The following is a 27,963-nucleotide window of genomic DNA, read 5'->3' on the forward strand; positions in this document are numbered from 1 at the left end:
GTCCCTGGATGTCCGCCAAATTTTAGCTATTTGCAATACCTTCAGATTGAAGTGCGGCGGCACTGTGCGTAAAAGTACCGCGCAAGGCAGTAAAAATTTATTTAATTATGCAGGATTATTATTACCGTAAACATGTGCAAATATTCTATGATGATCGTTTGTGTTTCATAATTAATCATACCAGTGCCGGCAGTGTGTATTACTGCGTAGCCAACAGTCAGTTTGTTTTACGAATCACGACTGTCTCAAATTAACATTTCTGATTCTTATTGTCCATCGTATAAAATAGCTGTTCACAGGAAGTAAAATAGGTCAAAGAATGGCCATGGGGGGAGCGATTTACTTTTAGTACAGGGTACAATAAATACCAGACGATCAAGGAAGAATAATTAATTATTGCGGTGTTACGCCGGGTTCCTTTTCAATAATTGAATGCACTTGTCGCAAGACACTGCATGCACGGGAGCGGAGTTCATCAGTTGCTTTTTCTTGGGACATTCCTATAGGGACGTCATTAAAATGGTGAAGCAGAAATCTTTATAATAATAATAACTGGTGCTCTTAGTATAACTGACCCTTCATAGCAGCCCACGCTTGGTGTTTATTCTGATGAGTGTGACCAAATCCAGACAACGCTTTCGACCAAGTCAACACATGATCCGCTGCAAAAACATATGCGTACAATTAACTAAAAGTCTAAAACACAGCGCAGTAGCACACCAAACAATTGCTTTGACAATTGACTTTATCTACGAGTCTACGGCCAGGGAAGTTATTGTTAGCGGTAAAGTTATCGTTAGTGGATGTGGACAACATCTATGATCATTTCTTATTTGTTTCGTCTTACATATGGATTCGGTAGCGTCACCATGAAGTGCCTGGGAGATCAGAGCAGACATATGGTTTTTCTCATCCTTGTCAATATATTTTGCATGTGACAGAATATCCTTGTAAATATCCTCCTAAATAGAATCACAGTTACAGTAATTAATTCGATCAATAACAATATTTCCAGAAAACTTTTCGGAAATATAGATATAAAAAACATATCCTTCTTACGATTTACTAAAAAACATTGCATTATAGGAAAACTGTACGGAGCTTTGGATACGTACAATAGGATTTCCATGCGTCGCATAAAATGTTCTGGCGCATACGGCAAGTCCAAGGAAAAGAAACAAAATAAATCCATGATTGTAGACAGCAGGGGAATTTTTGTGCGCTTTCATCTTTGACATTATAACTGCAAAATTTAAAAACGTATATTAAATAATCAGTAATAATATTCTGGACAAGAAAAATTTCCATAAATCTATATTTTCTACGTACGATAGAACAAGGACATCATGACAGCACTTCCGCCCATAAAATAGACGGGTGTCGGGTTTTGGCAATAATCAGGCTCCATTGACTGGGGATTCCTGTGACAAACGAGGAGGGTATTAGTAAAAAATAAAAATAACTAGGAGTATTGCATTTTTACTAGCGCTGATTCGCATGACATATCTTATGTACAAGCTCCATTAATTTTTTTCGCTAAAATGTGTACGTACTTAATACATTACAGACAAGCAAAAAAGTCAAGCAGTACATTCTGGTCACCAGGATACTGCGGTAATCTTGTATATTTTAATCTTTAAAAAATTTATTCGTACTCAAGGTATTAGCGACAATACAGTACTTAAATACGTTAGAGGGATTAAACCGATTACAAACTCTACAAATTTGTAAAGACGCTCAGGTTTTGCATATCCAAAATCAATGCCACGACTTGCCAGATCTGGGTTGAAATCGCTAAAATGGATCTAATTGTAAAAGGGTTGCCTTCACCTGTGCTGATTAGACCAATGAAATAAACATATGCAATCAACAATTAATGCCGAATCAGCTAAGAAGCCACATTTTGAGAATTCGTGGGAAAACTAACAATAGATAATGCTTATTGATTTATTGGTATTTTACATACAACACATTGATTATGGCGGAAAAAAGTATAAAGCACTAAACGCGGATTATGCGACCACAATATGCAAACATACCAGTACAACCGTATTTTTGCAAAAATTGTTGTAACATGTCTGGTTATGTTACAACTTACAGCGCACAAGCATATCCACCGATTATTATGCGACGAAAGGTTAATTTTGCAGCTTGTGAAGAGATTGGTGTTGCGTACAATGGTAGGAATGAAAACAATGCACGGCCGGTAGTAGTGGATGTAAAACTGTAGAAGTGAAAAGTGGAAAACCAAAGATAATTGTAATGGGGAACCGGAAGCTAATGCAATCGCACATGTGCAAAATCAAGCTTTCTTGTTCGCTACAAAGTTCTGAACGGCTCGCATAATTTGCATACTGGATCTGCCCTAACCTTCAGTACTGTACAACTAGTTACGATTACTTCCCCTTACGCATGTAATACGGCGTGAAATGTGAATGTGGTGGTGGCCTTTGCAGACGTTGTCGGAAAGAATTTAGAGTTACTGGTAAAGTGCGCATGTTAAGATTAAAATGGACTGGATTCACTGCAACCACTGTTTTCTACAACCCAAAATGGATGGGGATATCACAAATTTTATAATCACGAATTGTGGTATGAAAATGAAACTAGTTGGACTCTTTATTGGTAGTGCGACCCATCGCGGTCTGTCTGTGTTGCGTCCAAACTGCTTTAATTTGTCATTGTTTGTCTTGCACAACAGGACACTTATTTTGTCGTGGCTGCGCAGGTTGGTGCGACGCTCTTATTGTTATGCTGCTTTAAGGAATCTTTGTTCACGTTTGAACACAACTGCATTGTTGTTGTGCAGAGAAAATGGGAGGAAAATGTGTCCAGTGTAGCAGCAACTGTCGGACAATGGCTATCAGCAGCAACGTAAGATCTAATGAAAGCGAGTACTTGTTGCACGTTTTTGGATGGCGTCCGAAATTATGTGATTCCCTACAGCATTACGTAATTATTAAGCGAAACCAAACCGACAACTTCAGATGGATCCCGCGATTGCCGTGCATTTCCATTCGCAAAGCGAACACGTGCAGCGTCTTGCAGCTCTTCAGAAAGAAGCCACCACTCTTCTCGGCAATCTCACCAAAGCGCAGATGTTCCAAGACAGCCAGCGACGAAATCTCATCAACCACTTGAAGCGCAACGTAAGCAGCTTCATTTTAATCTTTGAAAGTATTGCGAAACTCCTGACCATTTGCAGGCAGAGGCATCCAATGGCGCCGCGGGGTGAGACATAATTTTGCTGCATCCAATAATGTTTCAAGTGTGCTCCAGACACACGGTGTGGCAATTTTGTTTAGGCGAGCTGAAGAAATCCAACAGCTGCAACAACGTATTGCATCCGATAAACAGTAAGTTAAAAATTTGTAATTTTAAATTTTCTATTAGCCCTGATCATCATTGGTCGTGCATTGGGAATCTGCGTTTCACTTCCCCTTACAGAACGATTGCCAAGCTTCAACAAGAGCATGATCGGCTCATAACCATCATTTCCAATAGGTACTTACGACATACTGCATGTAGAAGTTCATTGTCAGTTAACTATTTCAAGATTTTGTGGCGCACAATTGGCAGTCATTTCGCTTACAATACACGATATTGCGCAATACTGATAGTAAGGGACATTTAACCGTTTTGCCTAGTTTACACCAGCGTCAACCTGGAAGTCATCCGTCAAATGAAATGTCGCCTTCGGTATCTATGGTTTCGCTGGCGCCATCAAACACATCCAGGTACAACTGCGCGCCTTGTGTGCGTTTAATCGCTGTAATCGGAGATTTCTTTTACAAGTTAGCCGGAGACTGACCGCTTTATTCCGTAGAGCATCCAAATCGTCCGGTGTTGCTGCTGCGCGACCTGGGAGCATGGTTGCCAGTGGATCCAGTCATCGCAGTTCAATTGTTTTTCAGGTGGAACCCGGTAAGATGTCTTAACTGTACTGCAGTTTGTGTTACGCCATGACCGTTTATTGTTTCATAGCTGCGGGCCCCACTCAGGAAGAGTTACAGGAACAACGCAATAAAGTCGTTTCTCGGATGCTGATGCCCAATTTTAAAAGTCTGTTCCAGTGCCCATCGCACACATAGTTTTTTTTCCTTACATACATACCTACTTAAAATTAATTAATAATTAATACTGATACACAAACAGGCCGGACAGTCACCCTGATTTGTCATACTCAGATTCTATAGGATAAAACTTTAAAAGATGGTGATACAACATTATACTGATCTTGAAAAATTCTGTTATTAGGAGTCAACAATTGCAGTAAATTATTGATTGTGTAATTATCGCAGGTAGCGGCGGTGTAAACACTTCACTGCCTGTGCCGAAAGCTATCGGAACTACAGCAACTCAGGCGCACGCAGCCAAGATTTTGACGCCCAGCTGGACGAAAAAAGATCCCCTTCCTGTATCGGTAATACCTACCAAAGTGTCGGCAACACTTGGAAACAAAGGGTACGTAGTTTTTCGGGCTAATCAAAGCGGTTTATGTCTGTCGGTCTAAAAACAAGCAGCAGTGATATGATACTATACATGAAGGATCTTAGAATCAGTCGAATATGTTACTCGAGGCATTTTAATTTACTATTTTACATCTATATAATGTAGGCTTTTAGCGTTCGCAGTATTTTTGCAACAAAATCCACTGGGTGTGCGTTTTTAAGAGTTGCTTTTTGATGACGGTAGGCCGCCCGCGAAATCTAGTGGATTGTCTCTTGGTCCTCGCGTCGTTCACGCTGGTACAGCAACCGGTGCCGTTTCATCTTTACGTCAGTTAGGTACCACCTCACGGGCTACTTCGGGTTACACGAGAATGATGCCGACCGGAAATAAATACGTTCGGTGATAATTTACACGGTGGATTTTACCACTTACATGCGCGTAAGAGGATTCTGTTTTTTTTATTTGTGTATTTTTGTGACATATGCAACTCTGCACAGTTATAGGAGTGTAGTTCCAAAAGTGTGAATTAAAATCACCAACGACAGTGGTAATTTAACTAACGTTATAGCAGCTGTACTACAAACACAAACAAAATTTGGTCCAGGAACGCTTGTAAATTAAGGAAATAGTGTTGTAAATGCCGTTTTCAGTAATCACATAGTACTATCTCGAATCACATCAATGTTGTAACTGCTTCCGCTTCCCGGTTCCCTCCTTCTTCTTGCGGATCTCCGTTGATGCCATAATCATTGCCGTTGTTGGAATGATTGCCGCAACAGGTTAGGGACATAATCACAATAACTAGGCATAATACGACTCCAGAAACCGCGATGACGACAATTTGCAAGAGTGCATTGTTGGCCTGATTTTCGTTTGGCCCTAACAAACCATAACGCCAAGTGCGTGCAATTGCATCAATGGCTACGTAATGTGTTGACTGAGATACTTGTATCTCTACTAAACTTCCTGAATCTTGGGCATAAATAATATTATAACGAGCTGTTGCTGTTATTACCTAACATATCATAATATTCACGCTATAATAAGAAGGCAAATTACCTGAAGGAGCATCTTTAATGACACCTCTACGAAGATTAAGCATGTTGTACTCATAAGGTACAAATGGTTTTCGCAATGTTGAGTTGTCTTCATGTTCACAATGATATCCACCGAAACCGGGATCACAGTAGCAGGTTCCTAAGTCCGTACATAAGCCATGTCCGGAGCAAACGCTTCCGTTACGCACAGGACAGTCCGTGGCCGTCATTATGAAATCTGAACTCACACAGTGACCTTTAAGGCATACCTGCAAGTTGAGTATTCACCATTACATTGACTTGTGAGCATAAGTATAATCTGTAGATGTAGAGATAAAGACTTCCTGTTCAAAACGGAACACATTCGAAAGGTGTCTGTTACATTTTTACCTTATTATCAGCACATTTTGTGCCATCTTTTATCAAAGATTCTTCCACGGCGCTGACAGTGATGACTTCTGGGGATTTGGACCTGAAATTATAAAATTCGTATAGGACTACTAGAAGTAAATAATTAGTTTTCCTCCAATATATATGTGGTGCAGCGTACTCAATGTACGAGTAGTCATAGTTTTTATACGGCTCCCGAAACGATCCTACGAACGTCACGACTGCTTGTGGTTTGTGGGTATAGGGTGTTTATTATGGTATTGCACACGAAAACGATGTGATGGCACAAAGATGCAGTAAAACAGGTAGGCAGTTATGAGTGACGTCTACGAAAGCAACTAACTCTTTCGGTTTTAAACAATAATACAATACTGTTCCATATTATGATCCGACACCGTATACAGCATATGCAAAATGTTTGAATCGAGTTCATTTTTAATGACTATCGATGCTGCTAACGATCGTTTTTACGCTTGATGCGCCGCTAATCTTCAATAAGCCTCAAATGAAATTCACTCATGCATTTGTTCCATATAAAATGCCCTTACGGTTAGAGCTGACTGGGTTTGTGTGCATTATTCCTGCATGAAACTAGGAGTAATATTTGCAATTAGCTTAATTTTAACAGGTGTATTTCTTCATATGTAGACGTAATTTTGTGCTATATACAGTACTTGTCTTTCGGTACTTCGTCAATTTTACATAATCTGCTCTTAATGTGTTTCGCAAACCATTTTTTGCAGTTATTAACAGCGATTCGTACTTGCATTGAATCAGAGATCCTGTTGAATTTGTTAGGATCTGAGTGGCAAAGGCAGGAGAATTCACAATAGTTTTTGGTGTATAGCCACCACCGCGACAATGCAAATTTCCACAGAAGACGTCGCTACGTAAAGAAAAACTGCAAGTGATTAAAGTTATTATCATTCTTAGTTTTACGATAGTTAATAAGATCGGTGTCGCGAAACCGCTTTTATTATTAATTGTAAATATGTTACGCGTATATCTATATACCTCGGCGCACATGGTATGTATCGACTTCCGTCTGACACTAAGCCGCAGTGTCCGTTGAAAACCCCGCGCGTGTTGAACTGGTGATAGCACTCATCTTTGGCGGTAGAACTGTGAATACCCCAAACTGGATCGCAAAATGTGCAATTTTTTCGAACTGCTAAATTAGCTTTCTGTTTTTGATTGCGCGAAGTCTGCTCACCGTTAACACATTGAATAGTTCGACTCATGCATGCGCGGTTGTAGCAGTATCCCAAGCCATCTTCATCGCAGCTGTCTCCGTTCCTCTTAAAGGCATCCGGCGGGCAGTCAACATGTCCCGAACACATTTCCGGTAAGTCACATGCATTCTTTGCCGGCCGGCAGACTTCGTGATGGGACTTCAACTGTATTAACACGTTTATGATTGATTACTCGATAAAAATTGCAAAATTGTTGTGTCATTGTATTTGTATTGCAAGAGAGAGAAACTTAAAAAGGTATTGCTGCTACGTAGTGTTATCGGGGTGTTTTGCAAAGTTAATAGATTACTGATCAGTAAGTTAAAAAAAAGCTGAGAACAAAATTGCTAAGCATGAAATACTTTGCAGGTTTTGGAGCAGCAATCACCGTCCGCACATTCGGCACCATTAATAAAAAGGCAAGTAGCACCATCACAGCAGGGATTACTTGAGCAGTTTGTACCACAGTCGCAGTCTTCATCCGGGTCTAAAATACCATCTCCACACGTGTTCGAATAGGCTCCACTGCGGGAAAAGGGTTTTCCCGTCTACAGGGCAACAATTTAAACTTTATATTATTGTGTCAATTGCCTTTTAAAGATTAGCTTTGGCTTTTAATAAAATAAGCCGTAGGTACTTGTACATCGTGGCATACAGCTGGTTGCGATTGTTATAAGATTTCTCAGTACCGGCTTTTCGCGTTCAACTCACAAGCAAATATTTTGTCAGATCATATGCACTGCACATAAGCACTTCTATGTAAGCTTACCGTCCAAACAGAATAAAAAAGTAATTAAAAAGCTTTACTGACCTTCACTAGCTGTGGACTTTCGGAAATTAACCTTGGATTTAAAATGGACGCCATCTTAGGAAGCGAAGGCATACCTATCGCCGGCCTGGCTTCTACAGGATGAAACAAACCTCTAGTGAGGATGGAATTGTGACTTCACGACTCCCTGTGCACTACGATTTTTCTTATTTTAATAATTTTTTTTATTGCGTAATGGCGTACAATTACTGTTTTGATTTTTTGAAAGTTGGTGCTTTCCCATGCACGTTTTGAAAAATATCAGTATGGTATGCGGATTTCTTACAATGCTGCGCATATCGATTGTTCGATTATATTAAGAAGACTTTCAAAATTTCCGTAAAAATTCTTTTCTAATTGAAAAAACTTAGTAAGACGAGGTTACTGAAAGATTAATTAATGCCAAACATTCATACAAATACAGGTTAGTAATACTGGAGAAACAGGAATATGTATATAAGTATGCAAGAGCACGCATCTAGTGCATTACTGCGTGTCAGATTCCTGCGCGCATGTCAGACAAAATTCGTACATTGGTGATGATGGATGGTAGCAGTCTTCGCAGCGTATGATCCAATTTTACGACCTTCTATAATACCTCTCTCATTTTCGAAAGCGAACTGTAGTAAACTGTCAAGAACAATTTCGATTATAGGGACCATTAAAACTTATTAGAGCGTTTTGTTTATCAACATTATGTTGCCCACGCACACATAATCTTCGCTGTCAAAAACAATCAAAATGTCGTGCATTCCCAATCAATCGGGATTTTACTACATATTATAATGGTAGTCACGGCATTATGGATAAAGGTAAATGGGCAGACAAATATCTATACAGAAGAAAACTTTTCTTTCGATTTTTATAGATGCAGTCATCTATCCATACTCATCAAAGGCCAAAATTAATAACCAAAGGAAAACACAATTTCAAATTTTTATTATAATTATTTTAGTAGCTATCGTCATGTAATTTTTGCTAATGAACGGAAACTGCATAAGAAATATATATTATTATTACCGGTATATTTAATTTACGTAGGGTTTATCTAATGGTCTCTTCGAAGTTTGCAAGTATGCGTCAAACCAAAGGCGGCAGAAGGCACCAACTGCTTTGACCAATTTAATCGATCATATTCCTTGAGGAACATAGCGCCTCCGAATTCGATTTCTCCTGAGATACTATCGTTTAGTGTCAATCAAATGTCGTTAAAATTAGGGTATATAATACATCGACCACCTTTGAGAAAATAATCAAAGTCCCCGTATTAATTTTCATTGTTGCATTACGCTTGCGGGGCAACGCGCGGCTGAATGTCTAACGTCATTTATTAATTTCGAATAATACTTTTTTATAACAGTTACTTACTCAATCATCTGGATTTAAAAAACTCGTTGGTATCTGGTTGTGTTCTTGTATTTACTGAAAATTTATGCGTCACTTAGCTATTTATAATCAAACCACAGCTCAGATTTTCAGATGTTAAAGATAATCACTTAAAACCATTCTTGCCAAAAAAATTTAAAACCTGAATCACGTTATAGGAACGGAAGACAATGAATGCCTCCTGGACGGAATCAAGTTAATAGCAGTGAATCAATCAATCAATTGTGTTGGCACATATGACGTTTAGATATCAGACATCTCATGCAATATTCAGAGGTATTACGATGATCTTTGACTTATGCTGTCATTTACAATATCAGAACAACACTAACAGTCTGGTATGATGACCCCTAAAATGTTAAAATGTTGCAACTTTTAAATCTGCTGGTTATATAGGGTTGAGGGATTTTAGGACAATCAATATCCTTGGAACAAACAAAACGGTTTCCGGTTTTACCTTTCGTGACTACTAATATTAATGCTGCGTCTGAATACAACTAGATTGTCATGGACCAAAAACAGGACTTCCTCGAAATTAAATTTCGCAGCTTTTTCACGCATAGTAAAAGTGTAGCATTGTTAAGATAAACGTTTTGGTCAATACATGAAAGTGGCAAACATTTCATTTTGTGCGTAAGTGTTTGTGCCAATCTGTACAAGGATAATGCAAACAATGTCGGCAGTTACAATTTTTACAAGCACTTTCATTTGTAGTGTTTACCTGGGATAGAATCGGTTGCTGCGGTGTTGTATAACACAGAAACAGACGGTATAGTTTGATGAAATTTCCGTAATTGTCGTTCACCGTTATTATCCCTTGGAAGAATAAGTAAAACTAATCCAGCAGATAGCATAAGCCACTTCCTGGTGATTATTAGCCGGTGCTGCAGACACTGTAGAAACGGCAGCATGATCGCAATCACTGCCAGCTGTTTTGAGGTTAGCGTACAGCTTGGGCATCCTGAGCGGCGATTTGAATATAATCGACATTATCGTTATTGTAGAACATGAGACATGAGTTACAAAAGCACTTGTACATATATCACGAATTACAGGTAAATAACCGCTTTTCAACCGATGTAATTTGCTTAAACATTAATCGATAATGCGTGTAAAGAGATGCCGGCATGAAAGGTCTCTCGCACTGGTCTCATCGTCCGCCTCAGCGCTCCCGATATCCGTATACAAATAATCAGGCGCTCACAACGAGGAAACTTTGCATAAGTGATCTGAGGCCCTCTCAGCGTAATTGCCCTTTTAAGTAGTAAATGTGCCGGGCGAGCTGGACAGCTGGGGAAAACGTATATTGATCCGCAGAGCGGCTCACGGGAATACGTCAACATTTAGCGTCTAGTTAGCATTTTCGCCGGGGCCACATGAGATATGCTATAATATTGGACGCGCGCGCATCGCGAAGTGGGACCTCGTTTGACTTCAGCGTTTGCGCGGCACTGAAGATGCACTACGGTTTGTCTGTGCGTACGTATGCATACGATGAGCGCTGGTTGGACATATCGGTATGTATATGTGTTGTGTTAACAAATTGAGTAATATTCGCCTATCCCGTGTAATGTCGGGTTGTGCACCGTTCCACAACAGCGGATTCCGGTCTGTGAAATGAAATGTCGGCTGGGTCCTGTCAGAACCGCTAGAGTACGTCGGAACGCCCATTAAAACCAATACTGAAAATTGATTGCTCACGCTTCACCAAAAGAATCCCGCGCGAGCGCGGCGCGCGCCAGAGCCGAATTTTTCTTTAATGAGTTCGAATAGATTCGCCTTTAGAATTGATCGCATTACTGACAGGTCCAGCGGCAGTCTCTGTGTGTATTTTGGGCTTTTCCTGGATTTGCTTCGATGACAGCTGTAACCGTTTTTATCCAAAGTGCATTTTAATGCCATTTAATAAGTATGTTGTTGCGTAAAATAGCCTTTGCGGCGATCCCTACTTATTGCCGCCCCCAAACGTACACATTTGGAACACATCAAGTAAAAGTAGACATGCATCCTTTTTATATAGAATGTAAAGCCAGAAATACGTTGAAGCGGGAAGCTTGCCTAACAGGAGCAGCTAGCGAAGTTAAAAGATTCACTATTTAACGGCAATTAAATTCGTTAGTGCTTTCTGTGTGCGGTAATGCGAAGTTGCTTTTGTATACTCGTAGAGTACAGTATTTGTGCGCTTATCTGTATCGAGCACCTGCAGTCTCCAGAAAGCTCCAGAAGTTTCAGTTAGAGTGGCATTTGCGGCTTCATATGATTAGAGATCAGATATCGATACATGTTAATATCTTTTTTTTGTGAGAATAACTTAAGCAACATTGGCCTTAACAGTTCTTTAAAGATCCCAAGTTCCCGAAAATGCGAGATCAGACTATCGTTAGGAATGAGGCCAAGGGCATTGAAAGGTCACTTCAAGAGCATCCCTACTTGATATTAAAATTACGTCACTGGGCAAGGTTATTCTTCCTTTTCTTATGAAATTAAGGTTTGCTTAATTAGAAGTTGAGGTAATAAGAAAATTTATAATTTATTTGCTAACCAAATATCATAGAAGGCACACTAGCAAAAGCTTTTTAATTCATTTAAGTATTTTTAATATTTTTAACATTACATGTGGCCTATTTATGTCCTCTGAGTGACAGGAAAAAAATAGTAGTACAATAAGAATAATAGTGACTTGAGTAATTATTCACCATAAGTTTAATTTCTTCTACCTGTACAATGAGACGCTTCCGTAGACTGCGCCGACTATAGCTTTAAAATTAAATGTTCTTTAGAGAATGTGATGACTTCACAGAATGTACCGCTTGTTACTGAATTTTGAAAGTTATTCCTAAACCATGGAACGAATTGAGACATATGCAGACACTACGCCGTGTTGTTTTTGCACTCGCCGTAACCATTAAAGGCAGCGTATTGTAAAAGTAAGTCAATTGTCAAAGACTGTGGTGTTTACATGACTTATCTTGACACCAGGCTGTGCGCACTTGAATTTAAGTGCGTTTGGGAGTTGCTGTAGGGAGATTAATCGGTTTCGATAATTTTAGGTTGATCGTAATAGTTTGCATTAGGATGGACTAGGGTAATGCTTCCATAACGAGATTTCTGAGATATGACCCACTGCAACACGATCGATAAACGGCAACAGAACTCTGTTGTAAAAAAACAGTGGTATTACTTTTCGTTTTACTTTTAAAACCGTTAACGTAGAACGAGATTTTATTACCGTAGTAACACTTTGCAGAAAGCTAAAGATTACCAGCTGTACAAACAGCTATGATTATTTTAGCACTTCTAGACTATCTGCAAAAATCATAGGGTTGTGTGCCATCGAATTTATCGAAACCACCGGCCCACTACCCGAGTAGCTATTGCAAGTGGGTTTTCGTCAAGTTCAGTAAGTAGTGTACCTATAGTACCTACTCGTATATCTATAATAAAAGCGTATTTATTTTCCGTCAGGCCTGCACACTGTTGCAGGACCTATACACTATAATAAAAACCCTAGCGGGGCGTCCCCCGTGGGGACTGTTCCGAAGGACGGGTTTTATTACATAATAACTGCAAAAAACTTCTGTTGTGGAGTTGTTTACTGGGAAGATTGCCTGAGTGCAAGCTGGACGGCTATTTTAGCGAAATAGTCTGCGGCAAGTGCAACCACCTCGCGTACGCGCATACGTGTATTAGTCTCGACTTTGGGTACCTGATTCCGAATTTCCGACTGCCACTATCTCCAAAATTTGCAGCATCAGTTTTTCGTTGTCACTTTAACGAACCTTCCCAGTTAATGTTTCAGAATAGAGAATAAAATTTAGAATTTTTTGATATTTTGAAAGTAGGTTTTTATGGAGAACCAAGAAAGTTAGTTTTGTTTTGGTTTCTCGTAGACTTAGCATAGGTCCGTCCGATGGAGGCGTTGCTTGCACCCTATGCTATGTCTACGAGAAACCAAAACAAGCATAACTTTCTTGGTTCCCCACAAAAAAATACTTATCAGAGATCAAAAAGCGTCAAATTTTTCTTTCTATCTTCTGAGATGTTGGTTAGGAAGTTTTATGGAAAGGTAAACGAAAAACTAGTGCCTGAAACTTTGGATCAACTGACATGACATTCAGTGCGTTCTTTCACTGTTCACATACATGCTCCACCTCTGCCTCTGCATCTCTGCCCATCCTGAGTTACAGCATTTCTGTCTCTTGAGTTTACAGTAAATTTCTCTCTATTGTCAGTAAACGTTCTGTCTGTCCTCAGTTACAAGCTCAGTTTTTCCCTATCCTGTGTTACAAACTTACAAGTTACAATAGGATTCGACATGGATCCATACCTACAGGTATATATATACATACATATATATATATACCCGTGGACGTATGCAGCGCTACGTCCTTCGGAAAACAGAAAGTGAGACTTTCTGTATAAGAGTGTATACGGCTTGTTTCTTGCACGGTCTATGGGGAAATCTGTAACCAAAATGTTACACCCCTGTGATTGGCACAAGTTAGGGGTGTGGTTTACGGTATGTCAGTTAATACGGGCATACTGCTTATTACTGCATAGTCAGCATAGCTGTCGCTAGAATGTGGTTGGGCTAATAGCCTAATAATTATAGAAGTATTCCATGTGGTTTGTATCCAGTTCCCGTTTATCCCGATTATTTCCCTTTCCCATCCAGGCCTGACGGAGCTATTTCCGTAGGAAATGTCACTTTAGTGTTTTTATTACACTGTGTCACTGTTTTTCTGTCATTGCTGATACTGTGCAGCACAATACTTAATGTTAACGCATTGGCAACATTTCACTGGATAAACATTTCAGTTTCAGTATCAGCATTAAAAAAACGTTATGTATTAGTGCCAGATGATAGACTGTTCAAAATGCGCGTAATGACTACGACCGAAAATGCTTGCGAACTGACCTACTACATAAATATGCCCTGTGTAGGAAATGCTCGCACAGTAACAGAAAATATGCAAACAAAAAACATAAAAATTGTATAAAATACTTTTATTGCAACAAACAGGCTCTTCCTGTTCAGCTTTTGTACCAGTAAACTTTGTACTGTTCTTCGCAAGAACCTGTACATTCATAACTACGCACTATTTTACTTTATCTAATTACTTTACCTAGTTAAAGCAGTGTATGCACGTAAGCTGTACCTTAGTAGTAGTAGTTAGTACTATTTTTTCCCGAATTGACATGGAAACAGTGTTCTTTGCTTTCACCTTCAAACTCAGTTTGTTGTTGTTTATACTAGTTTACTGATTGTAAAGCAACGGTGCAGTGAAGTTGCAGGTACGTATAACACGGAAGAGTTTAAAACACGCGAGCCTACCAAGAGATTGATGCATAGAATACGTAAAGGCATAGCATGAATAGCTTTGTACATGCATAAGTAACCGGAAATGGAGACCTAGCACCGGAAGCAGCCATAAGTTGTTATAATTCCTATCAAACTTAACTGCGCAAAAAGAATTTTTTTAGAAACCCAGGCATTTTTAATAAGAAACAATCTGAATACTTCGTGGAAATTATTGTTCTCGCAATAACTGCGAACGAACGTAGATCTGGATTGTAATATTGTGAGAAACCATAAATTCTGTGCGTGAATTAGCTAGTTGTCCTGTTATGAACACTTCAGGGTGTGATCAGAAGGATTTCAGTGGTTTATGCAAGCTCATCGAACCCTATCCTTGGAAGGAGCGCATACATGTCAGCCACGGAGGCGAGAACGACCCTTGCAAATTCTACTGCACTACATACGCTACAACCTTCGGGAACACTGGCGCGCATTATGCAAAACGCTTCACGCCGCTGACTAATAGCGGTCCAGACAGCGGTTGGACACATGAGCCCGTCTCTCAACCCCACGTTGTTAATTGCCAACTGCGACGGTCATTATGCCTTGTTGAAAGCGGGATTATCCACAATATAGCGCACATATAACATACACTCCCCCAACACATGTAATGACTTTTTTCATTATACAGAGAGATAAATGCAGCGGAAGCAGCTGGTGCCGCACAAAGAGATGTCACGACGCATGCGGCATCATACATGCAACCGAATATCCCGCCGAAAACGGCCTTCATTAACGATGTATATGCCGGAAACAACCGGCCATTTTATCCCGCTATTGGCCAAGAGGGCTTGCCCAGGGATCTGGTAAGGGGCAGTCTCTTCCACCGGTAAACATGCTACTCCTTTCTAACGTCTGCATGAATACGCATCTAGCTGTTGAAACAACCCAAGCAGTTTTTAATTGCGTTTTTAATTTAGATTTTAATTTAGATGCGTAGTTTTTTACCTGCGACCGAATACCAAACGAATATTTCGACCTTGCCCTTGAAACCGTGGATGGCAACCAAGTTGGCTTTAGGCAGCCCATGTTTCACCGACAAACAGTCCGCGTTTCTTAAAGGCAATACGTTCCATAACTATTTCGTTTCCCCAGAAATAATGGAAAGTGGTCAATTTGGCGTACGTCGTGGTAACATTGTATCGTTTTTTCCCAAACATGGTAAACCTAATGTGTTGTAGGTAATTATAGCGATACTATCTATTAGTAATTTTTGTAATAACACAAATTTTACTTTGTAAGCAAAGTGTTGTTGTTTGTATTGTAAGTAATACATACGACCATAACACTATTCGTTCGTTATGCAAGCATATATATTGTTATACAATTGCAAGCAATACAAAGTTTGGGGATATAGATGCTTATCCATAAAATTAATGAGCTCTTAATTATCGTCGGCATTCCTGACATACACAGCTTGTTTGTGTGCAATATTCAAAGCAATATTACATCTGAGCACTGCGAGAGATCGCCGCATTGGATTATTAATAATATTGTTAGTTAAGTGCCTTCTAAACATCGTGCTCTACCTTACGTTAGGCCAGTTCCACCGGAGCTACCGTATATCAAGCAAGCTTCTCTGGAAACTCAGGAACTCCACAGACTTCTGTAAGAGCCGGCAAAAGGGACAAAGAAAACCATCGGACGCAGTACGACGGGTCCCAGAGCATGATCCATAACGAAGTTGTAAGGAAACCGTGTAAACGTTTTTTGCGTAATAACCGCATGCTTACGGATGAACTCTTGTCTACGTAACTGCACTGTTCTACCACAGGCATTGTTACCCCCAAAGCCAGAAGATGACGATGTATTGTCGAAACGCTGGGAAACGTAAGTTATCCAAAACCTGGCACGATGATTTTTTACTGACGTTAAGATGACAGCGCAAATTGAACGCGCTTATAGCACAGTACTTAAAAAATGAAGCACTTAAATGCAAAATCAACAAATAAACCGGAAAAAGACGGTTTTTCTCCTGTCTGACAATTACAGAGCTATTAATCGGCGTAAATTTTGCTTTTTAATTGGTTGAACAGGCAAAACGACAGTACGTACAAATGGAGTGGATGGAAAGAAACGGAAGATGCTCGAAGCGCCCACCGACCTTTGGGACCTTTGCAAATTCTCACTTCTGGTTCCACGCAAAATCAGTCCTTTCTTGACATTGCTCAGAATATTTAAAAGATTAACATATGATATTATTACATAAATACGTTAGGAAATTTGAGAACGCACGGGAAGCTATAAGTTTGCGATCAATAACATTGATGATGATTTGATCCACGATTGCGTACGATATACAGTATATGACATTCTGTTCTGTTTATTTGACTATTTTTGGCTACAAGCATGATGATGAATATGACGCCAAAAGTAGGAAGAGTTTTTAAAGTTTTTCGTTCCTTGAATTTAGAATAACGAATAACAATTCTCCGACAAAAGTGACAAGCGCAAACGCAATGCCCAGAAGCCAGCCATTCCAAACAAAACGCACCCGCTCTAAATTGACGTTACCATACGACGCCAGACGAACAGGGAAATATGTATCCGGTCCACAAAGCGGTTCGGCTTTTCCAATACGCCCATTTGTGCGTAATCCTTGCTTGAACATATGGGGAATAATGCCTACCTCCCAAAATCGGTAATAGCTATTAAAGCAAGAGGAAAAGCGTTACAATTTTAATAAACATAATTTATCTAGTGACACGACATATTATGCTGCCGTAAGAATTTGCTTATGCAAGCTTCTGCTCTTAAATGAACGTGTCCACAATTATTAAATTAGTCTACAATTTACATCGCACGCAACTGCTTTTGGAATACTTCGATGCTTTTGGACCCATAAGGCAATACAAACGAGGCAATAGGTAATTTAATAGGGGTCATGGCAATTACTTGTGGATGACACCGTCCATCGATTAAAAATTTGGAGTAATTTCCGATCTCCGCAAACACATCATCTCCGACCATGGTTGCGAATTTATCTTCGATCTGCATACGCTGGATGTTCCCAATCCATTGTTTCTTATCGTCAGAAACAGTCACAATTCTGGCAACTGACCTTTCCATTGGATTTATGGAGTTCTGAATGGAAAAAATTATTCGTGTCATATAAAAAATGTTTTTATGGTATGCAACAACGCTGTCAGTTGTAATAATCCAGTTTATTCGTGCAATAATTATTATTACGCCCTCAATGAATTTGAAGAGATACGTACTTCCACCTCGGTACTCAAAATGCATGTTGTCATGCAGGAGCTTACATTCAAAAACTGTTGGGCTTGGCTTGTCGTTTCGACTTGGAAACCAGACGACAAAAGGGTTTCGAAATTAGTAAACGGCAGGGCTTTATTAGGCAGAACGGTAAAAATGTATGACATGGTGCTTGTAAACATGGTGGTAATGATAAATGACCAGCACAACCACAGGAGTAACAGCGCCCGCACGGAGCCGGAAAGCGGTCCCGTTGGTGGTCGAATGTCGTCTGTTTGTGCATATTAACAAAAACTGTTTCATTAAACTCTCTTGTGAATGATTAGGTACCTATCAGGATTATTATATTTGTTGTACCTTGATTTAGCGTTGCTCCAAATAAAAGGAATGCAGTGTACATGAAATAATGAGCAAAAAGACGGCGCCGCAAAAGCACGATGCATCCGGTAATGAAGAACAAAGTAATGATAACGGTCAGCCACACATCCCAGGTGGCAATACGCGAAGGCGACACAACCACTCCGTAGCTTCCGTAAGTATGCTCAAGTTTGTTTTTGCTAATTAATACAGAATATTCGCGACTAAAAAAGGAAGGCACATAGTGATGATATTTGGCCCGGTTGTATGTCATTCCCAGGGCGGCAATACCCACATCGGCTGTTTGGTTAGTAAGGGCACCCAAAACACCATCCAGATGCTCGTTTTTAAGTCCTTTGCGGGGCACCTCCCGGATTATACATCTGCAAGAAAAGCGTTGTTGGATGCCATACAGATAGCAATCAGGAGCAACTAAAACGCAGCCGAAAGTCATTGTGGCACCGCTTCGTGCGTTGTCAAGTTGAACAAGTCAAGTTGAACATTAGTCTGATTATAATAGCGTTACCAGCGTGATTATGAACTTTCTTTTATATTGATTTGCGGGAACTAAAGGCACCGTGCCGTACACAAATGCAACTCTCTGTAAAATATATAGAATTGGTAATCACATACTTATAATTTCTTAGACGGCAAATGAGTTCCAAAGCGCTTATAAGAACGCAGTACCATGGGCCAAGCTCACTGCGGCATATATAGGGCTCCCGCTGAAAAACCCGTCAGTAACGTCAAGATGTAACGTTAAATTTGATGTGGAATGCATATTACCACTATAACATAGAAAAGCTCCATGTTGTTAAATGTTAGAACACCAAATACACTCCCAATGGATTCGATACAACCAACTTAAAAATGAACATTAATTACCTGATTGGCCGCAATAAAAATTATCCGCATAGCGCCCATGCTGGTGTACTTAACCACAATCGCAACAAACATATACAGGGAAAGGTCAAGGCGACGGAAACTGCAACCGGAGTGATGTGCGCTGAGTTGTACAATATCTGAGGTAGTCTCTGTCTACAAAATTTTTCGTTTCAGGTTCAGTTAAATTAAACTGTTTAAACGAGCTTAGATAATGTAAGTTTATTAAAGCCCATACTAGGGCAAACTGTGGTATTTCATATAAAATTTTCCGAGTACTAGGACACACTTATTGCAGATTTGTATCGTACGTACAATATACAGTTGCAATCAGCATCAATACGATAGCTCAGGCTAGTTTCGACAGCATGATGAATTTACAAATTACAGGATGCCTGTACTACCAGTTGCGAGTAGGTTCGTTGAGTCCACTTGCTTATAGGTTTGCGTTTTAAACGGCTCATTTTGCGTCATGTACATATTTGAAACCGTACAATAAAGGGATGGTCTTATGCAAACAAACAGCCATGATTTCTAGTGGGAAATTGATCGGAAACAACTGATGCGACATAATGTGCACTTATATTCACGTTGCGGTTAACACCGGCTATTAATCGCTTATGTTAACACTGTAGGAATAACGTGGTTCACGTCCTAAAACCTTTAAAACTTTTAAAATCAACCCACGAGTACTAAGGATAAAATTGTAGTCTGCAATTATAATTATGGACAGTTCAGATTTATGTTTATGTCATTTCACAGGCAGCGGGTCAAAACGGTCACAGTAAGCTGGCTCATGATTCTGCGCTTCATTGTCAACATCCACAATCTACCCACATTCCACAAAAAAACCAGCATGCATTAAAAAAACCAGAAGAGCTTTAGAATTAACAACATAATGCGGTCGTCCGCCGCAATCTATATTCATTTATTAAACTACTTATGCTGGGATACATCATTAACAAGATAATCAGGGTTAAAGCGCTAAAGGTCTCACTGTAAGTTGTGCATTAAAAACAGTGCACAGCTCTTTTACCATAACGGTCAACGCCGCGCTTACGTTGATTTAGCAACGGCTCCGATAATCATTGCAAGCTCTTTTTCGTTTATTTTACCATCTCCATCCATATCGCATCCTTTGATAATGGTATCCCTAAGGGTATTGATATCATCCTGAGTGTAGTCCTTCTTGGCCATTCGTACAATGTCGGCAGAAAGGCCGTCTATTTCCGACGCTTGGATGAAACCTGAGTTGTCCTAAATGCCACAGAAGAAAGTTAAATTACATAGCTTAGTTATTCATACTAGCATTGAGTTCAGGTTGATTCATCAGTATCGATGTTAAAACACAATATTATATGACTGTACGGTTTCAACATTTGAGTCACGTTTCATTTGTTCTTTAAAATGTTCAAGCTATGAACGTTCAGTTCTTTAAAATGTTCAGGCTATAGGGTGTACAACGTTCGGCTGCAGTCAACACGTGTGATATTGCAAGCAGTGTACTAACCCGATCGTATTGCTTGAAAATGGTAGCGATTTGCTGTTGGGAAAGCTGTCCGAGGTTAGTCTGCAGGTAGCAATTAATTATTTAGGTGTGTTGTGTTTTATGGTGTTTAGATATGTAAAGGTATGCAAGTCTGCCTCACCTTTTGCGCCGCAGCATGAATAAAATTCTGTTTCACTGGCAGTAGCCTAAGGAAAAAACCAGAAACCAGTAAAAGATTCCAATCATGGAGACATATTTAATGTTCGTATACGGCATACTGTGCGGCTTCCCCGAGGCTGAGTTTGCCATCTTTGTTAGAATCAAAGATTTCCAGCTGGAAAACATATACATGTAGTGTCATGTTCGCGAGAGACAACAGTAGTGCAATATTATTATCTAACGGCAGCAATGAGCGTATTATTGCGATATAACATTATTGCAATGAGGGTACTGCTGTAAACCACTCAATTTTTCTGTGCTTGTAGTAATGCAGTGCAAATGCGCTGATTATCAGCAAAAATCGTACGAGTTGTTTGGTGTATTCGTTGATGGTGTTCTTGTCCAGGGATGGATTTTTTAAGACATCTTTAAGAAATCCCTGAAAAAGCCAAATAATTATAATTTCAGGAGATCATAAAAGTTTACTCTAAGTGTACTCTGGCTACTGTGAACGGAAAAATTAAAAACACAAAAAACAGGCTTTTGCACATGAATAAAGCCCACAGCTGACCAGAGCACACACACTAGTCGTACGAGTACTTAACTACCACGTCATTTTACCCGGCAGCACTTTGCCTGCGTGAGGATTGTTTAGTAATTACCTCCAATTCTCCAGCCTCTATGTATCCACTTTTGTCGGCATCATATTTTTTCCATGCCTTAAAAAATTCGGAAAACATTTAGAAACTAAAATGCACAGGCTAATTTTCAGTGACATCTCACGACCATAATGCTTATAACATGTACAGTAAACAAATATATAAGTGTGAGAACAACTACACAGTTGCTGTTGTACCACAACGTTACAAATATTAAAATAGCAAATACTGCGAATAAAGTTTTTAGTTCAAATAGCAAAGGTAGATTTAATTAAACGAGGTAGGCTTATGCGACGAATTTAGAACAGGGCTAAATTATCGACAAGGCTTAATTTTCGTCTTTACCACCATAAAGTCTTCGCTGGAGTCCAACGGGTTGTCAAAACGGAAAACCAAAAGAAACTTTTGATCGGTTGGCAAAATGCTGGATAACTGAAACAGGAAACAGTTTTGCACAACCATCAAGTGTCGCGACTGTCTCGCGGCTAGTACAGTTTCGTACCTCTTCAATACTAATTTTGCCATCCTTGTTTTTGTCGTGTTCTGCCAAAAATGCCGCCGAAAGTTCTTTTAAGCCAGCAGGGCTCAGCGCCTAACATGTTTAGCAAAATGGGTTACATATAAAAAATTACGTACTGTTCTTTTGAACAACGTCTTAAAAGCGAGAGCTTTCTTCACCTCTTTACTGGACATCCCCGCCAAATTCACGAGAAATTCTTTCAAAAATTTCTCAACTTCCTGGTCTTCGATGTACCCGCTATCTAAAAATTTAATTTCATAAAACACTGCCAGCAGTTTATACATGAAGGTCACTGAGGATTCTCCACCAGCCTTACTGTCGGTATCGTATTTCTGCCAGGCTTGGTAGAAGTCGTAAGAACTAAGATTTTTCATCCTTTTTCCGGTCTCGTTGATGAGCCGCATCATGGTAACTTTAGCACTTGAGCTGGTCATTTTTGCACGGGATGGACAGAAACGATAGCCGAACAAATAGTTGGTACACCTTAAAATAAAGAAGGCTTGTGCAACGGAGCACCACAAACACTAGATTCACAAAACGCAACAAAAATTGATTTATCGAAACACTAACTCAACGTAAATGTCTTCAGGCGTTGCAGCTGGTTTTCAAGGAAAACCTTTACTTGTGATGAAACATGTTTGCCTAAGGCCGATCGATGGTCATCGTAACGGTATGTAAACAGAAAACAAAGAATTTTGAATTTTGGAACTTACCTAAATCCTTCATGTTGCTTCCTGCATATTAACTGAGATAAAAGTAAGGACGCTTAACCGCTTGACGTAGTATGTACTGCATACGCGCCAACGCCCCTTTAGCCAACCGTTTTACTTATTTCGAACACAAAATCGATCCAGGGCGTATTTGTGTGCACCTATCGGTATCCTGCTTATCGAGTAAACTAGGAAAAGTTTGCAGCCTCTCAGTGTCCGATTATAAGTTACTGACATATGCAAAACCAAAAAATAAATACCTAGCTAAAAAATATGGTCGATGCTGCGTGCGCGGGGAATCACGGGTGTTGGCTGCGTGCACGGAGTTCGGACGGGTGTTGGCTGTGAGCATGGGTGACCTTTTTGGGTCCGCACGGTGTTGGCTGTGTGCACGGCTTTTTCAATTTTAAATTTTTTTTTTATTTTCGAATTTTAGTCGTAACATTTATAGTTTTCCAGGTCTTATTCAACCACAACAGTGTTCGCTGAAATTCCATAAGTTGGTGGTTACTACAAAGTACGCCGGTCTCCATGCACAGTTCTGTTAAAAGGTCAGTAACAAGGGTGACAAAAATTGACCTCAAATGTTCCACATGCCGGTACGTCGTTGTCAAATTAAGGTGATCCGAAGCATGCAGATCTAAATTCTGACATTCTCACTCCACTGTTTAACGTCGCAAAGCAGCTTTTGTAGAAACGTGCTTGTTATGTGTGAATATAACGATGCAGTTCTGCTCATTACGGAGGAACAATGGCAACACATCAAAGGAAAGCCGGAAGAAATCCACACAGACATACCGGATGACGGACTGATTGAGCGGGCACGCATGGCAGAGGAGTCCAGAAAACTGAAAGCGCACTGGAGCAACACCCTTGAAGTAAGTACTTCCATACGCTGATTAATAAATATTAACTAATCGTAGGTTCCTGTCTAATTCAGTAGTTATACTGGCGTTCATACTGTTCATCGCATAGCACGGCGCCGGTTCAACAGTCACCTTCGATTCCTGTGTGCAGTTAAATGGTGACAAGAAAATGAATCTGCAGCGTTAAATTGTTACCCTTGTTACGAAGTCTGTATGTCACTTGAAAAAATCACTGAGATTGTCGACTATTAGTTTACAGGTAAACATGCGTAAAAAAGCCCTTATGAAACGTCAAACGAAAGATAAACTGGAACACGAAGCGGTAAAACTCGAAGAAGAATGCGAGCGAGGTGCCGAAGACAGAGCTCGAGAGGTCATACAATACGCTCAACGACTAGCCGTGAAAAACACTGAAGAAATGAGGAATTTTCAGGTTTGCAGAAACCGATTTGATTTTAACGCAGTGGTCTTGATATCTCAAAATGATTTCAATATTTAGTGACTTTATAGTCACTAAACAATTAGCGACCACTGGGCGCATCAAGTTTTGATAAGCATTTTTAACTTATGATAAATTCGACCACGAAAAAGGAAGATACTCCTGTATAACGAAACTGGGACCACGATATGTGCAACTGCAATTTGCAGCTGGGGCTGGTGCTATCCTCTTTGATAATGATATTATTCCCCGGCAGTTTTTAATTTACTTTTAATATTAATTCCAGAAAGCGTTATCACTTGCGGAAGCGGCAACGTATTGGAAAGCTCAGTGCGAACATAATCAAAGCCTGCGTGAAAAACGACAAGAAATGGAACGCCATCAAGCCTTGACAATTTGTCGGCCGGAAAATGAGCACTCGCAACTCAAAGCGGCACCGTTCTCTAATAAAAAAATCGAAAAATCGGAAAATCACAAAAATGGCAGGATAGCATACCTGCATGAACGCGCAGAATATATGAAAGAGTATAATGATAAACTTCGAGCCGAAGACGCAGAAACTGAGGAAGATCACAATGCACGGAAATGCAGTCTTCGGCAGGATTACGCTACAGAATTAGACATTAGACAGGCTGCAGCACAGCAAACCATGGAACAAGACCAACTGGAAAATCAAATCAGAAAAAATTATATTCAAATGAAACTGGAAAGAGCGATAAACTTGCGAAACGACGATACGGAATGCCAAAAGTAAGAAGTGGTTTACATTGAAAATGAAAATGCAATGCGCAACGTAACGGAAACAACACTTGTAGTTGTCTGGTTTGCAGTCAAATGCGTAACGAAAAGGTCACAGCTGCAACCACCTTTGAATCAACAGATGCCCGTTTAAACGCAGTGATCGATACGCTCGTCCGAAAAGGAGTGCAGAAACAGGAGGAAATCGAAGCGCAAAGAGATCAAGAGAAACAAAACAGAACCAATCTGGCTTATGAGCTTGCGTCATTTAATAAGCAGCTAGCGGTAAATCCCCTATTTTGCCGTGCCATCTAGCACAACAGGCTATTTGTTATATTATCTCTTTTAGACTGAACGCCAAATTGGAGAAAAAAGAGATCTAAAGCGAGAAAATTCTGAATATCAAAAGATGCTTGAAACCAAAGCAAAACCCTCAAACGCACCAAATTCGTCTGATGCCGAAGTGAAAGCACACCAAACAAAGGAATTGCTAGAGTTCTGGGACGAGCAAAAGGTCACTTAAAGAACGTACAAACGCATTGAAGTTCTGCATATTGATGAAAGTGTTTTATAGAGAGTTTCCGTTCACCAGCGAGAGGACGAGAAAACAAGAGACGCTAAAACTGCTGAAAAGGAAATACAGAGAGAAAAGGTTCGCACAGAAAAGATTCTCGAAACTATGGACCGCGAAATCGAAAAGCGACGAATATTAGGGTGGAACATCGCACCAATGTTGCGAGCAAAACAACAATTTGAAGACGGCAGTCTACCGTGATTTCGCAATGGTTATGGTCTGTGAACCACATTTAAAGCGTTTGAAATTCTGTGAAACACCGTTAACGGACTTCAATGTAAATTACTGGGGTTCACATTTTTCGGAATTGTTAACTTGTTTAATACTGCTTTCAAGATTAAAACATCAACAAAAAACCACCAAATACAACACCGATTAGCAGAGAGCTAAGAACGTCAAACAATTACGGTCGCAACCGACTAGAATTCACATATTAACTGACATCATTAGTCGTATGACTATGAGAAAAACATATCTTTTTGGTAAGACAGCTGCCACAGGAAAACATGACGCCTATAAGATGCTGTGGAAGATATGCGTCAAAAACTGACCACCGGATCAATGCTACATTCACGTTAATTTGGGATTGTTTGCTCAGCCGCTAACGGAATATCGAGATTCCCGGCGTACAAGTAGTGCGCCACAGCCAGAAAATGCCATGATGCTCCCACGACAACAAAGAGGTGCCATATGGCATGAGCGCAAGGGATCACGCCGTCCATTTTAAAGAACACCACTCCCAACACGTATACTGCTCCACCCTGTGCTACAGCCATAATGCCCCGGCTGTCAGCCATTCCCGGCACACAAATCACTCCCGGTATAATGCCCATAAACAAATACAGAAAAGTCTCGAAGTGCTTGTATTTCTCGTGGAAGAGATACTGATATACGGCGCCACCGAACACCATGAACCACAGCACGAAGAAAACAACCAGCACGTACAGCTCGGCATCCTTTAGCAGCAACCTGTTTCGACAAAATTAATGCGTTATGTCTGAGGAGTTATCGTTAATTATCTTATTAATCGAAACTCTGCCAACTTAATTTCCACTCACTAACAATTCCTTCGACAGAATAAATCTAACAAATATAAGGACTGCAAGGGTTGTTGAAGTTAAAAACGCAATTTCAAGTTTCCAAGTGATTATCAAGAATAATTAAAAAACGACTTACCAGGGACTATAGGAGCATGCCTAAAAATTAAAACGTTTCCAGTAGATACAACTTTCATTAGTAAACCATAACTATTAATTCAAATTCATACTTACGATAAAAGCGTATATCGTAGCGCGATCACAGATATGTAAAGTAAACTTCACTCTTCTGGTCATGCCAAAGTAGCACGCGCTATGGAAGGCTGTTGAGACTCCGAACAAGGCAATTAGCGAGCATCCGTATATAACGGCCGTGATGGCATGCAAATAGGTAGGAGCGGAAAGCAACAAATATCCCATAGCGCACATGGCTGGAATTATACTGATCTGCAAGTTGGCATACAAATTTACAGGAGTATTCTCCCAGACTGTGTCTGTACATTGTGTACAATTAGTAAAAATGAAGTTTAATAATGCCAACAAAGCCTAGGAAAGATGAAGTACTTTTCACTATGACAAATGAGAAGAATAAAAATTTATTTCAATACGAAAAGCAAGAACAAAGTAACATAAGAACAGGACTGAAAACAACATTTGCAGAAAATATATACATAACATCCAGGTTCGCTAATCCTTGAAATAACGACACTCACCCACTGCCACATACAACTAACAGTTAATTTATAGCATAACAAGGGTTTGCAGTTTGCTCCTTCACCGTTCACGTACCGCATGAGTGCAAATGTTGGCCACATGTTCAATATCCGTCGGCTCATAGGCTTCTCCAGGACATGCTCTTCTATTCCGGAATCTATCAGCACAAAGGAAAGCAGACTGTAAAAGTTAAAACCATCGGAAATAAGCATCACAAATTAAGATAGGAAAGCAACTACAAATTTTCGCTCTTATTATTAGTCTTATAATCTTATGATGTTGACGTCTCGCACCTTCGCCAGTTGCGCTTGATCCCAGGCACTCTCGTTGCGTGCTCCTTTCCATGGCCATTTCTTTCGCTGCGACGATGTGCGCCGTAATCATGTTGTTTGGGACCATTGTCACTGTCATCGGTCACGTTGGGAACAGACCTTCGGCTAAGCTCCATCGATCGCGCAACTTCAACATTGGCCCAAAAACCTGGAGTCTATCTGTACGTCCATCATTCCATCCAGCCAGAAGTAGCACACTTCCAATATCACACTCTGTCCTTGGAACACTCCATATCACAGGTCCTTAACGCATCCAAAAGACACGGCGACGATGTCCAAAATCTTGGAGCTTATGGAAGAACTCCAGATAACCACGGAACAACTCCCAGAACTCACATTATGAAAATGACGAAATTATATTAATTATTGAAATAAAATTATTATTAACGGTGAATGATCGTGAATCCCGTGATAAGCGGCCTAGCGACTTCGCTGCTGTTGCATCTGATGCTTTCAAGTTTCAAAAATCGGAAAACACAAACGCGTTCTGTTATCTGGATTAGTTCTCATGCTTAAAGTTCTAAAAAAAATCTACAACACTAAAAATTAATATGCAACTGATTAACATTAACAGCAATCTCCAGACTCTACGTAGATCTGAAAATTAAAA

At 40.0% G+C, this 27,963-nt stretch overlaps 8 protein-coding genes across 14 annotated transcripts; 3 read left to right on the forward strand and 5 right to left on the reverse strand.

The window, feature by feature from the left end:
• Positions 1–188: 188 nt before the first annotated feature.
• Positions 189–3,032, reverse strand: LOC129585940 (uncharacterized). Of its 2 annotated transcripts, XM_055478867.1 has the most exons (7): positions 2,976–3,032; positions 2,099–2,277; positions 1,330–1,421; positions 1,116–1,243; positions 848–962; positions 576–662; positions 189–500 (listed from the first exon to the last, which is right to left on the reverse strand). In XM_055478867.1, exons 1-7 carry the CDS (start codon positions 3,015–3,017, stop codon positions 394–396), a joined length of 750 nt encoding a protein of 249 aa, XP_055334842.1. In that variant the 5' UTR covers positions 3,018–3,032; the 3' UTR covers positions 189–393. The 2 variants fall into 2 exon arrangements, with proteins under 2 accessions (XP_055334842.1, XP_055334843.1); XM_055478868.1 differs by lacking the exon at positions 2,099–2,277 and having other exon boundaries at positions 202–500; positions 2,953–3,032.
• LOC129585939 (zip homologous protein 2-like) lies at positions 2,330–4,982 on the forward strand. 2 transcript variants are annotated; one of them, XM_055478866.1, is made up of 12 exons: positions 2,330–2,592; positions 2,702–2,728; positions 2,810–2,874; positions 2,947–3,149; positions 3,206–3,231; positions 3,306–3,356; positions 3,448–3,504; positions 3,648–3,737; positions 3,827–3,924; positions 3,985–4,062; positions 4,302–4,464; positions 4,696–4,982. In XM_055478866.1, the coding sequence occupies exons 4-12, from the start codon at positions 2,988–2,990 to the stop codon at positions 4,853–4,855; spliced, it is 885 nt and encodes a 294-aa protein (XP_055334841.1). In that variant the 5' UTR covers positions 2,330–2,592; positions 2,702–2,728; positions 2,810–2,874; positions 2,947–2,987; the 3' UTR covers positions 4,856–4,982. The 2 variants fall into 2 exon arrangements, with proteins under 2 accessions (XP_055334841.1, XP_055334840.1); XM_055478865.1 differs by having other exon boundaries at positions 2,988–3,149.
• Positions 4,896–12,651, reverse strand: LOC129585936 (disintegrin and metalloproteinase domain-containing protein unc-71-like). Of its 4 annotated transcripts, XM_055478858.1 has the most exons (11): positions 12,535–12,597; positions 12,265–12,460; positions 10,027–10,266; positions 7,923–8,014; positions 7,474–7,659; positions 7,093–7,276; positions 6,894–7,017; positions 6,643–6,780; positions 5,880–5,961; positions 5,512–5,758; positions 4,896–5,331 (listed from the first exon to the last, which is right to left on the reverse strand). In XM_055478858.1, the coding sequence occupies exons 3-11, from the start codon at positions 10,214–10,216 to the stop codon at positions 5,126–5,128; spliced, it is 1,449 nt and encodes a 482-aa protein (XP_055334833.1). In that variant the 5' UTR covers positions 10,217–10,266; positions 12,265–12,460; positions 12,535–12,597; the 3' UTR covers positions 4,896–5,125. The 4 variants fall into 4 exon arrangements, with proteins under 4 accessions (XP_055334833.1, XP_055334832.1, XP_055334834.1 ...); XM_055478857.1 differs by having other exon boundaries at positions 12,265–12,651; XM_055478859.1 differs by lacking the exons at positions 12,265–12,460; positions 12,535–12,597 and adding an exon at positions 11,007–11,012.
• Positions 12,652–14,589: 1,938 nt separating this feature from the next.
• On the forward strand, positions 14,590–17,304 carry LOC129585941 (uncharacterized). Its single transcript, XM_055478869.1, has 7 exons — positions 14,590–14,600; positions 14,947–15,199; positions 15,296–15,470; positions 15,597–15,785; positions 16,204–16,350; positions 16,439–16,494; positions 16,701–17,304. Exons 3-7 carry the CDS (start codon positions 15,363–15,365, stop codon positions 16,843–16,845), a joined length of 645 nt encoding a protein of 214 aa, XP_055334844.1. The 5' UTR covers positions 14,590–14,600; positions 14,947–15,199; positions 15,296–15,362; the 3' UTR covers positions 16,846–17,304.
• Positions 16,905–19,265, reverse strand: LOC129585938 (uncharacterized). 2 transcript variants are annotated; one of them, XM_055478863.1, is made up of 6 exons: positions 19,120–19,265; positions 18,868–18,959; positions 18,235–18,617; positions 17,928–18,148; positions 17,474–17,748; positions 16,905–17,312 (listed from the first exon to the last, which is right to left on the reverse strand). In XM_055478863.1, the coding sequence occupies exons 1-6, from the start codon at positions 19,189–19,191 to the stop codon at positions 17,051–17,053; spliced, it is 1,305 nt and encodes a 434-aa protein (XP_055334838.1). In that variant the 5' UTR covers positions 19,192–19,265; the 3' UTR covers positions 16,905–17,050. The 2 variants fall into 2 exon arrangements, with proteins under 2 accessions (XP_055334838.1, XP_055334839.1); XM_055478864.1 differs by having other exon boundaries at positions 17,073–17,312; positions 17,560–17,748.
• Positions 19,266–19,910: 645 nt separating this feature from the next.
• Positions 19,911–22,489, reverse strand: LOC129585780 (calbindin-32-like). The gene is made up of 10 exons (XM_055478626.1): positions 22,260–22,489; positions 22,102–22,184; positions 21,926–22,015; positions 21,769–21,855; positions 21,427–21,483; positions 21,132–21,203; positions 20,884–20,939; positions 20,766–20,811; positions 20,627–20,686; positions 19,911–20,373 (listed from the first exon to the last, which is right to left on the reverse strand). The coding sequence occupies exons 1-10, from the start codon at positions 22,375–22,377 to the stop codon at positions 20,173–20,175; spliced, it is 870 nt and encodes a 289-aa protein (XP_055334601.1). The 5' UTR covers positions 22,378–22,489; the 3' UTR covers positions 19,911–20,172.
• Positions 22,490–23,220: 731 nt separating this feature from the next.
• On the forward strand, positions 23,221–25,621 carry LOC129585659 (meiosis-specific nuclear structural protein 1-like). The gene is made up of 7 exons (XM_055478430.1): positions 23,221–23,252; positions 23,348–23,531; positions 23,779–23,952; positions 24,245–24,708; positions 24,789–24,981; positions 25,046–25,210; positions 25,271–25,621. Exons 2-7 carry the CDS (start codon positions 23,361–23,363, stop codon positions 25,469–25,471), a joined length of 1,368 nt encoding a protein of 455 aa, XP_055334405.1. The 5' UTR covers positions 23,221–23,252; positions 23,348–23,360; the 3' UTR covers positions 25,472–25,621.
• LOC129585663 (monocyte to macrophage differentiation factor-like) lies at positions 25,529–27,954 on the reverse strand. Its single transcript, XM_055478435.1, has 5 exons — positions 27,315–27,954; positions 27,097–27,178; positions 26,542–26,754; positions 26,447–26,466; positions 25,529–26,239 (listed from the first exon to the last, which is right to left on the reverse strand). The coding sequence occupies exons 1-5, from the start codon at positions 27,467–27,469 to the stop codon at positions 25,846–25,848; spliced, it is 864 nt and encodes a 287-aa protein (XP_055334410.1). The 5' UTR covers positions 27,470–27,954; the 3' UTR covers positions 25,529–25,845.
• Positions 27,955–27,963: the final 9 nt, after the last annotated feature.

The sequence above is a fragment of the Paramacrobiotus metropolitanus genome, unplaced genomic scaffold (assembly GCF_019649055.1).
Source record: "Paramacrobiotus metropolitanus isolate TYO unplaced genomic scaffold, Prichtersi_v1.0 Parri_scaffold0000018, whole genome shotgun sequence".
Lineage (NCBI taxonomy): Eukaryota > Metazoa > Tardigrada > Eutardigrada > Parachela > Macrobiotidae > Paramacrobiotus > Paramacrobiotus metropolitanus.

Excerpts from the sequence above, each read along its gene's own strand:
- LOC129585659 (XM_055478430.1), top strand. The coding sequence starts at position 23,361 with ATGTGTGAATATAACGATGCAGTTCTGCTCATTACGGAGGAACAATGG. Across the intron at positions 24,709-24,788 it reads GACGATACGGAATGCCAAAA|TCAAATGCGTAACGAAAAGG; the intron begins GTAAGAAGTGGT and ends TCTGGTTTGCAG. Across the intron at positions 24,982-25,045 it reads CATTTAATAAGCAGCTAGCG|ACTGAACGCCAAATTGGAGA; the intron begins GTAAATCCCCTA and ends TATCTCTTTTAG.
- LOC129585940 (XM_055478867.1), bottom strand. The coding sequence starts at position 3,017 with ATGGAAATGCACGGCAATCGCGGGATCCATCTGAAGTTGTCG. Across the intron at positions 2,278-2,975 it reads GGATCCATCTGAAGTTGTCG|CTTCCGGTTCCCCATTACAA; the intron begins GTTTGGTTTCGC and ends CGATTGCATTAG. Across the intron at positions 1,422-2,098 it reads GGTGGATATGCTTGTGCGCT|GAATCCCCAGTCAATGGAGC; the intron begins GTAAGTTGTAAC and ends CGTTTGTCACAG.
- LOC129585936 (XM_055478857.1), bottom strand. The coding sequence starts at position 10,216 with ATGCTGCCGTTTCTACAGTGTCTGCAGCACCGGCTAATAATCACCAGG. Across the intron at positions 6,781-6,893 it reads TACATACCATGTGCGCCGAG|TTTTTCTTTACGTAGCGACG; the intron begins GTATATAGATAT and ends AATCACTTGCAG. Across the intron at positions 5,759-5,879 it reads CAAAATGTGCTGATAATAAG|GTATGCCTTAAAGGTCACTG; the intron begins GTAAAAATGTAA and ends CTCAACTTGCAG.
- LOC129585780 (XM_055478626.1), bottom strand. The coding sequence starts at position 22,377 with ATGACCAGCTCAAGTGCTAAAGTTACCATGATGCGGCTCATCAACGAG. Across the intron at positions 21,856-21,925 it reads GCAAAATTAGTATTGAAGAG|TTATCCAGCATTTTGCCAAC; the intron begins GTACGAAACTGT and ends TTCCTGTTTCAG. Across the intron at positions 21,484-21,768 it reads CCAGCGAAGACTTTATGGTG|GCATGGAAAAAATATGATGC; the intron begins GTAAAGACGAAA and ends GAATTTTTTAAG.
- LOC129585938 (XM_055478863.1), bottom strand. The coding sequence starts at position 19,191 with ATGTTTGTTGCGATTGTGGTTAAGTACACCAGCATGGGCGCTATGCGG. Across the intron at positions 18,960-19,119 it reads TTTTTATTGCGGCCAATCAG|CGGGAGCCCTATATATGCCG; the intron begins GTAATTAATGTT and ends CGGGTTTTTCAG. Across the intron at positions 17,749-17,927 it reads AAGCCCAACAGTTTTTGAAT|AACTCCATAAATCCAATGGA; the intron begins GTAAGCTCCTGC and ends TTTTCCATTCAG.
- LOC129585939 (XM_055478865.1), top strand. The coding sequence starts at position 2,511 with ATGGACTGGATTCACTGCAACCACTGTTTTCTACAACCCAAAATGGAT. Across the intron at positions 2,729-2,809 it reads ATTTTGTCGTGGCTGCGCAG|AGAAAATGGGAGGAAAATGT; the intron begins GTTGGTGCGACG and ends GTTGTTGTGCAG. Across the intron at positions 3,505-3,647 it reads ATAACCATCATTTCCAATAG|TTTACACCAGCGTCAACCTG; the intron begins GTACTTACGACA and ends CGTTTTGCCTAG.
- LOC129585941 (XM_055478869.1), top strand. The coding sequence starts at position 15,363 with ATGCAACCGAATATCCCGCCGAAAACGGCCTTCATTAACGATGTATAT. Across the intron at positions 16,351-16,438 it reads GCATGATCCATAACGAAGTT|GCATTGTTACCCCCAAAGCC; the intron begins GTAAGGAAACCG and ends GTTCTACCACAG. Across the intron at positions 16,495-16,700 it reads TTGTCGAAACGCTGGGAAAC|GCAAAACGACAGTACGTACA; the intron begins GTAAGTTATCCA and ends TTGGTTGAACAG.
- LOC129585663 (XM_055478435.1), bottom strand. The coding sequence starts at position 27,469 with ATGGAGCTTAGCCGAAGGTCTGTTCCCAACGTGACCGATGACAGTGAC. Across the intron at positions 26,467-26,541 it reads CTACGATATACGCTTTTATC|GCATGCTCCTATAGTCCCTG; the intron begins GTAAGTATGAAT and ends TTTAATTTTTAG. Across the intron at positions 26,240-26,446 it reads GCATGCTCCTATAGTCCCTG|GTTGCTGCTAAAGGATGCCG; the intron begins GTAAGTCGTTTT and ends TTGTCGAAACAG.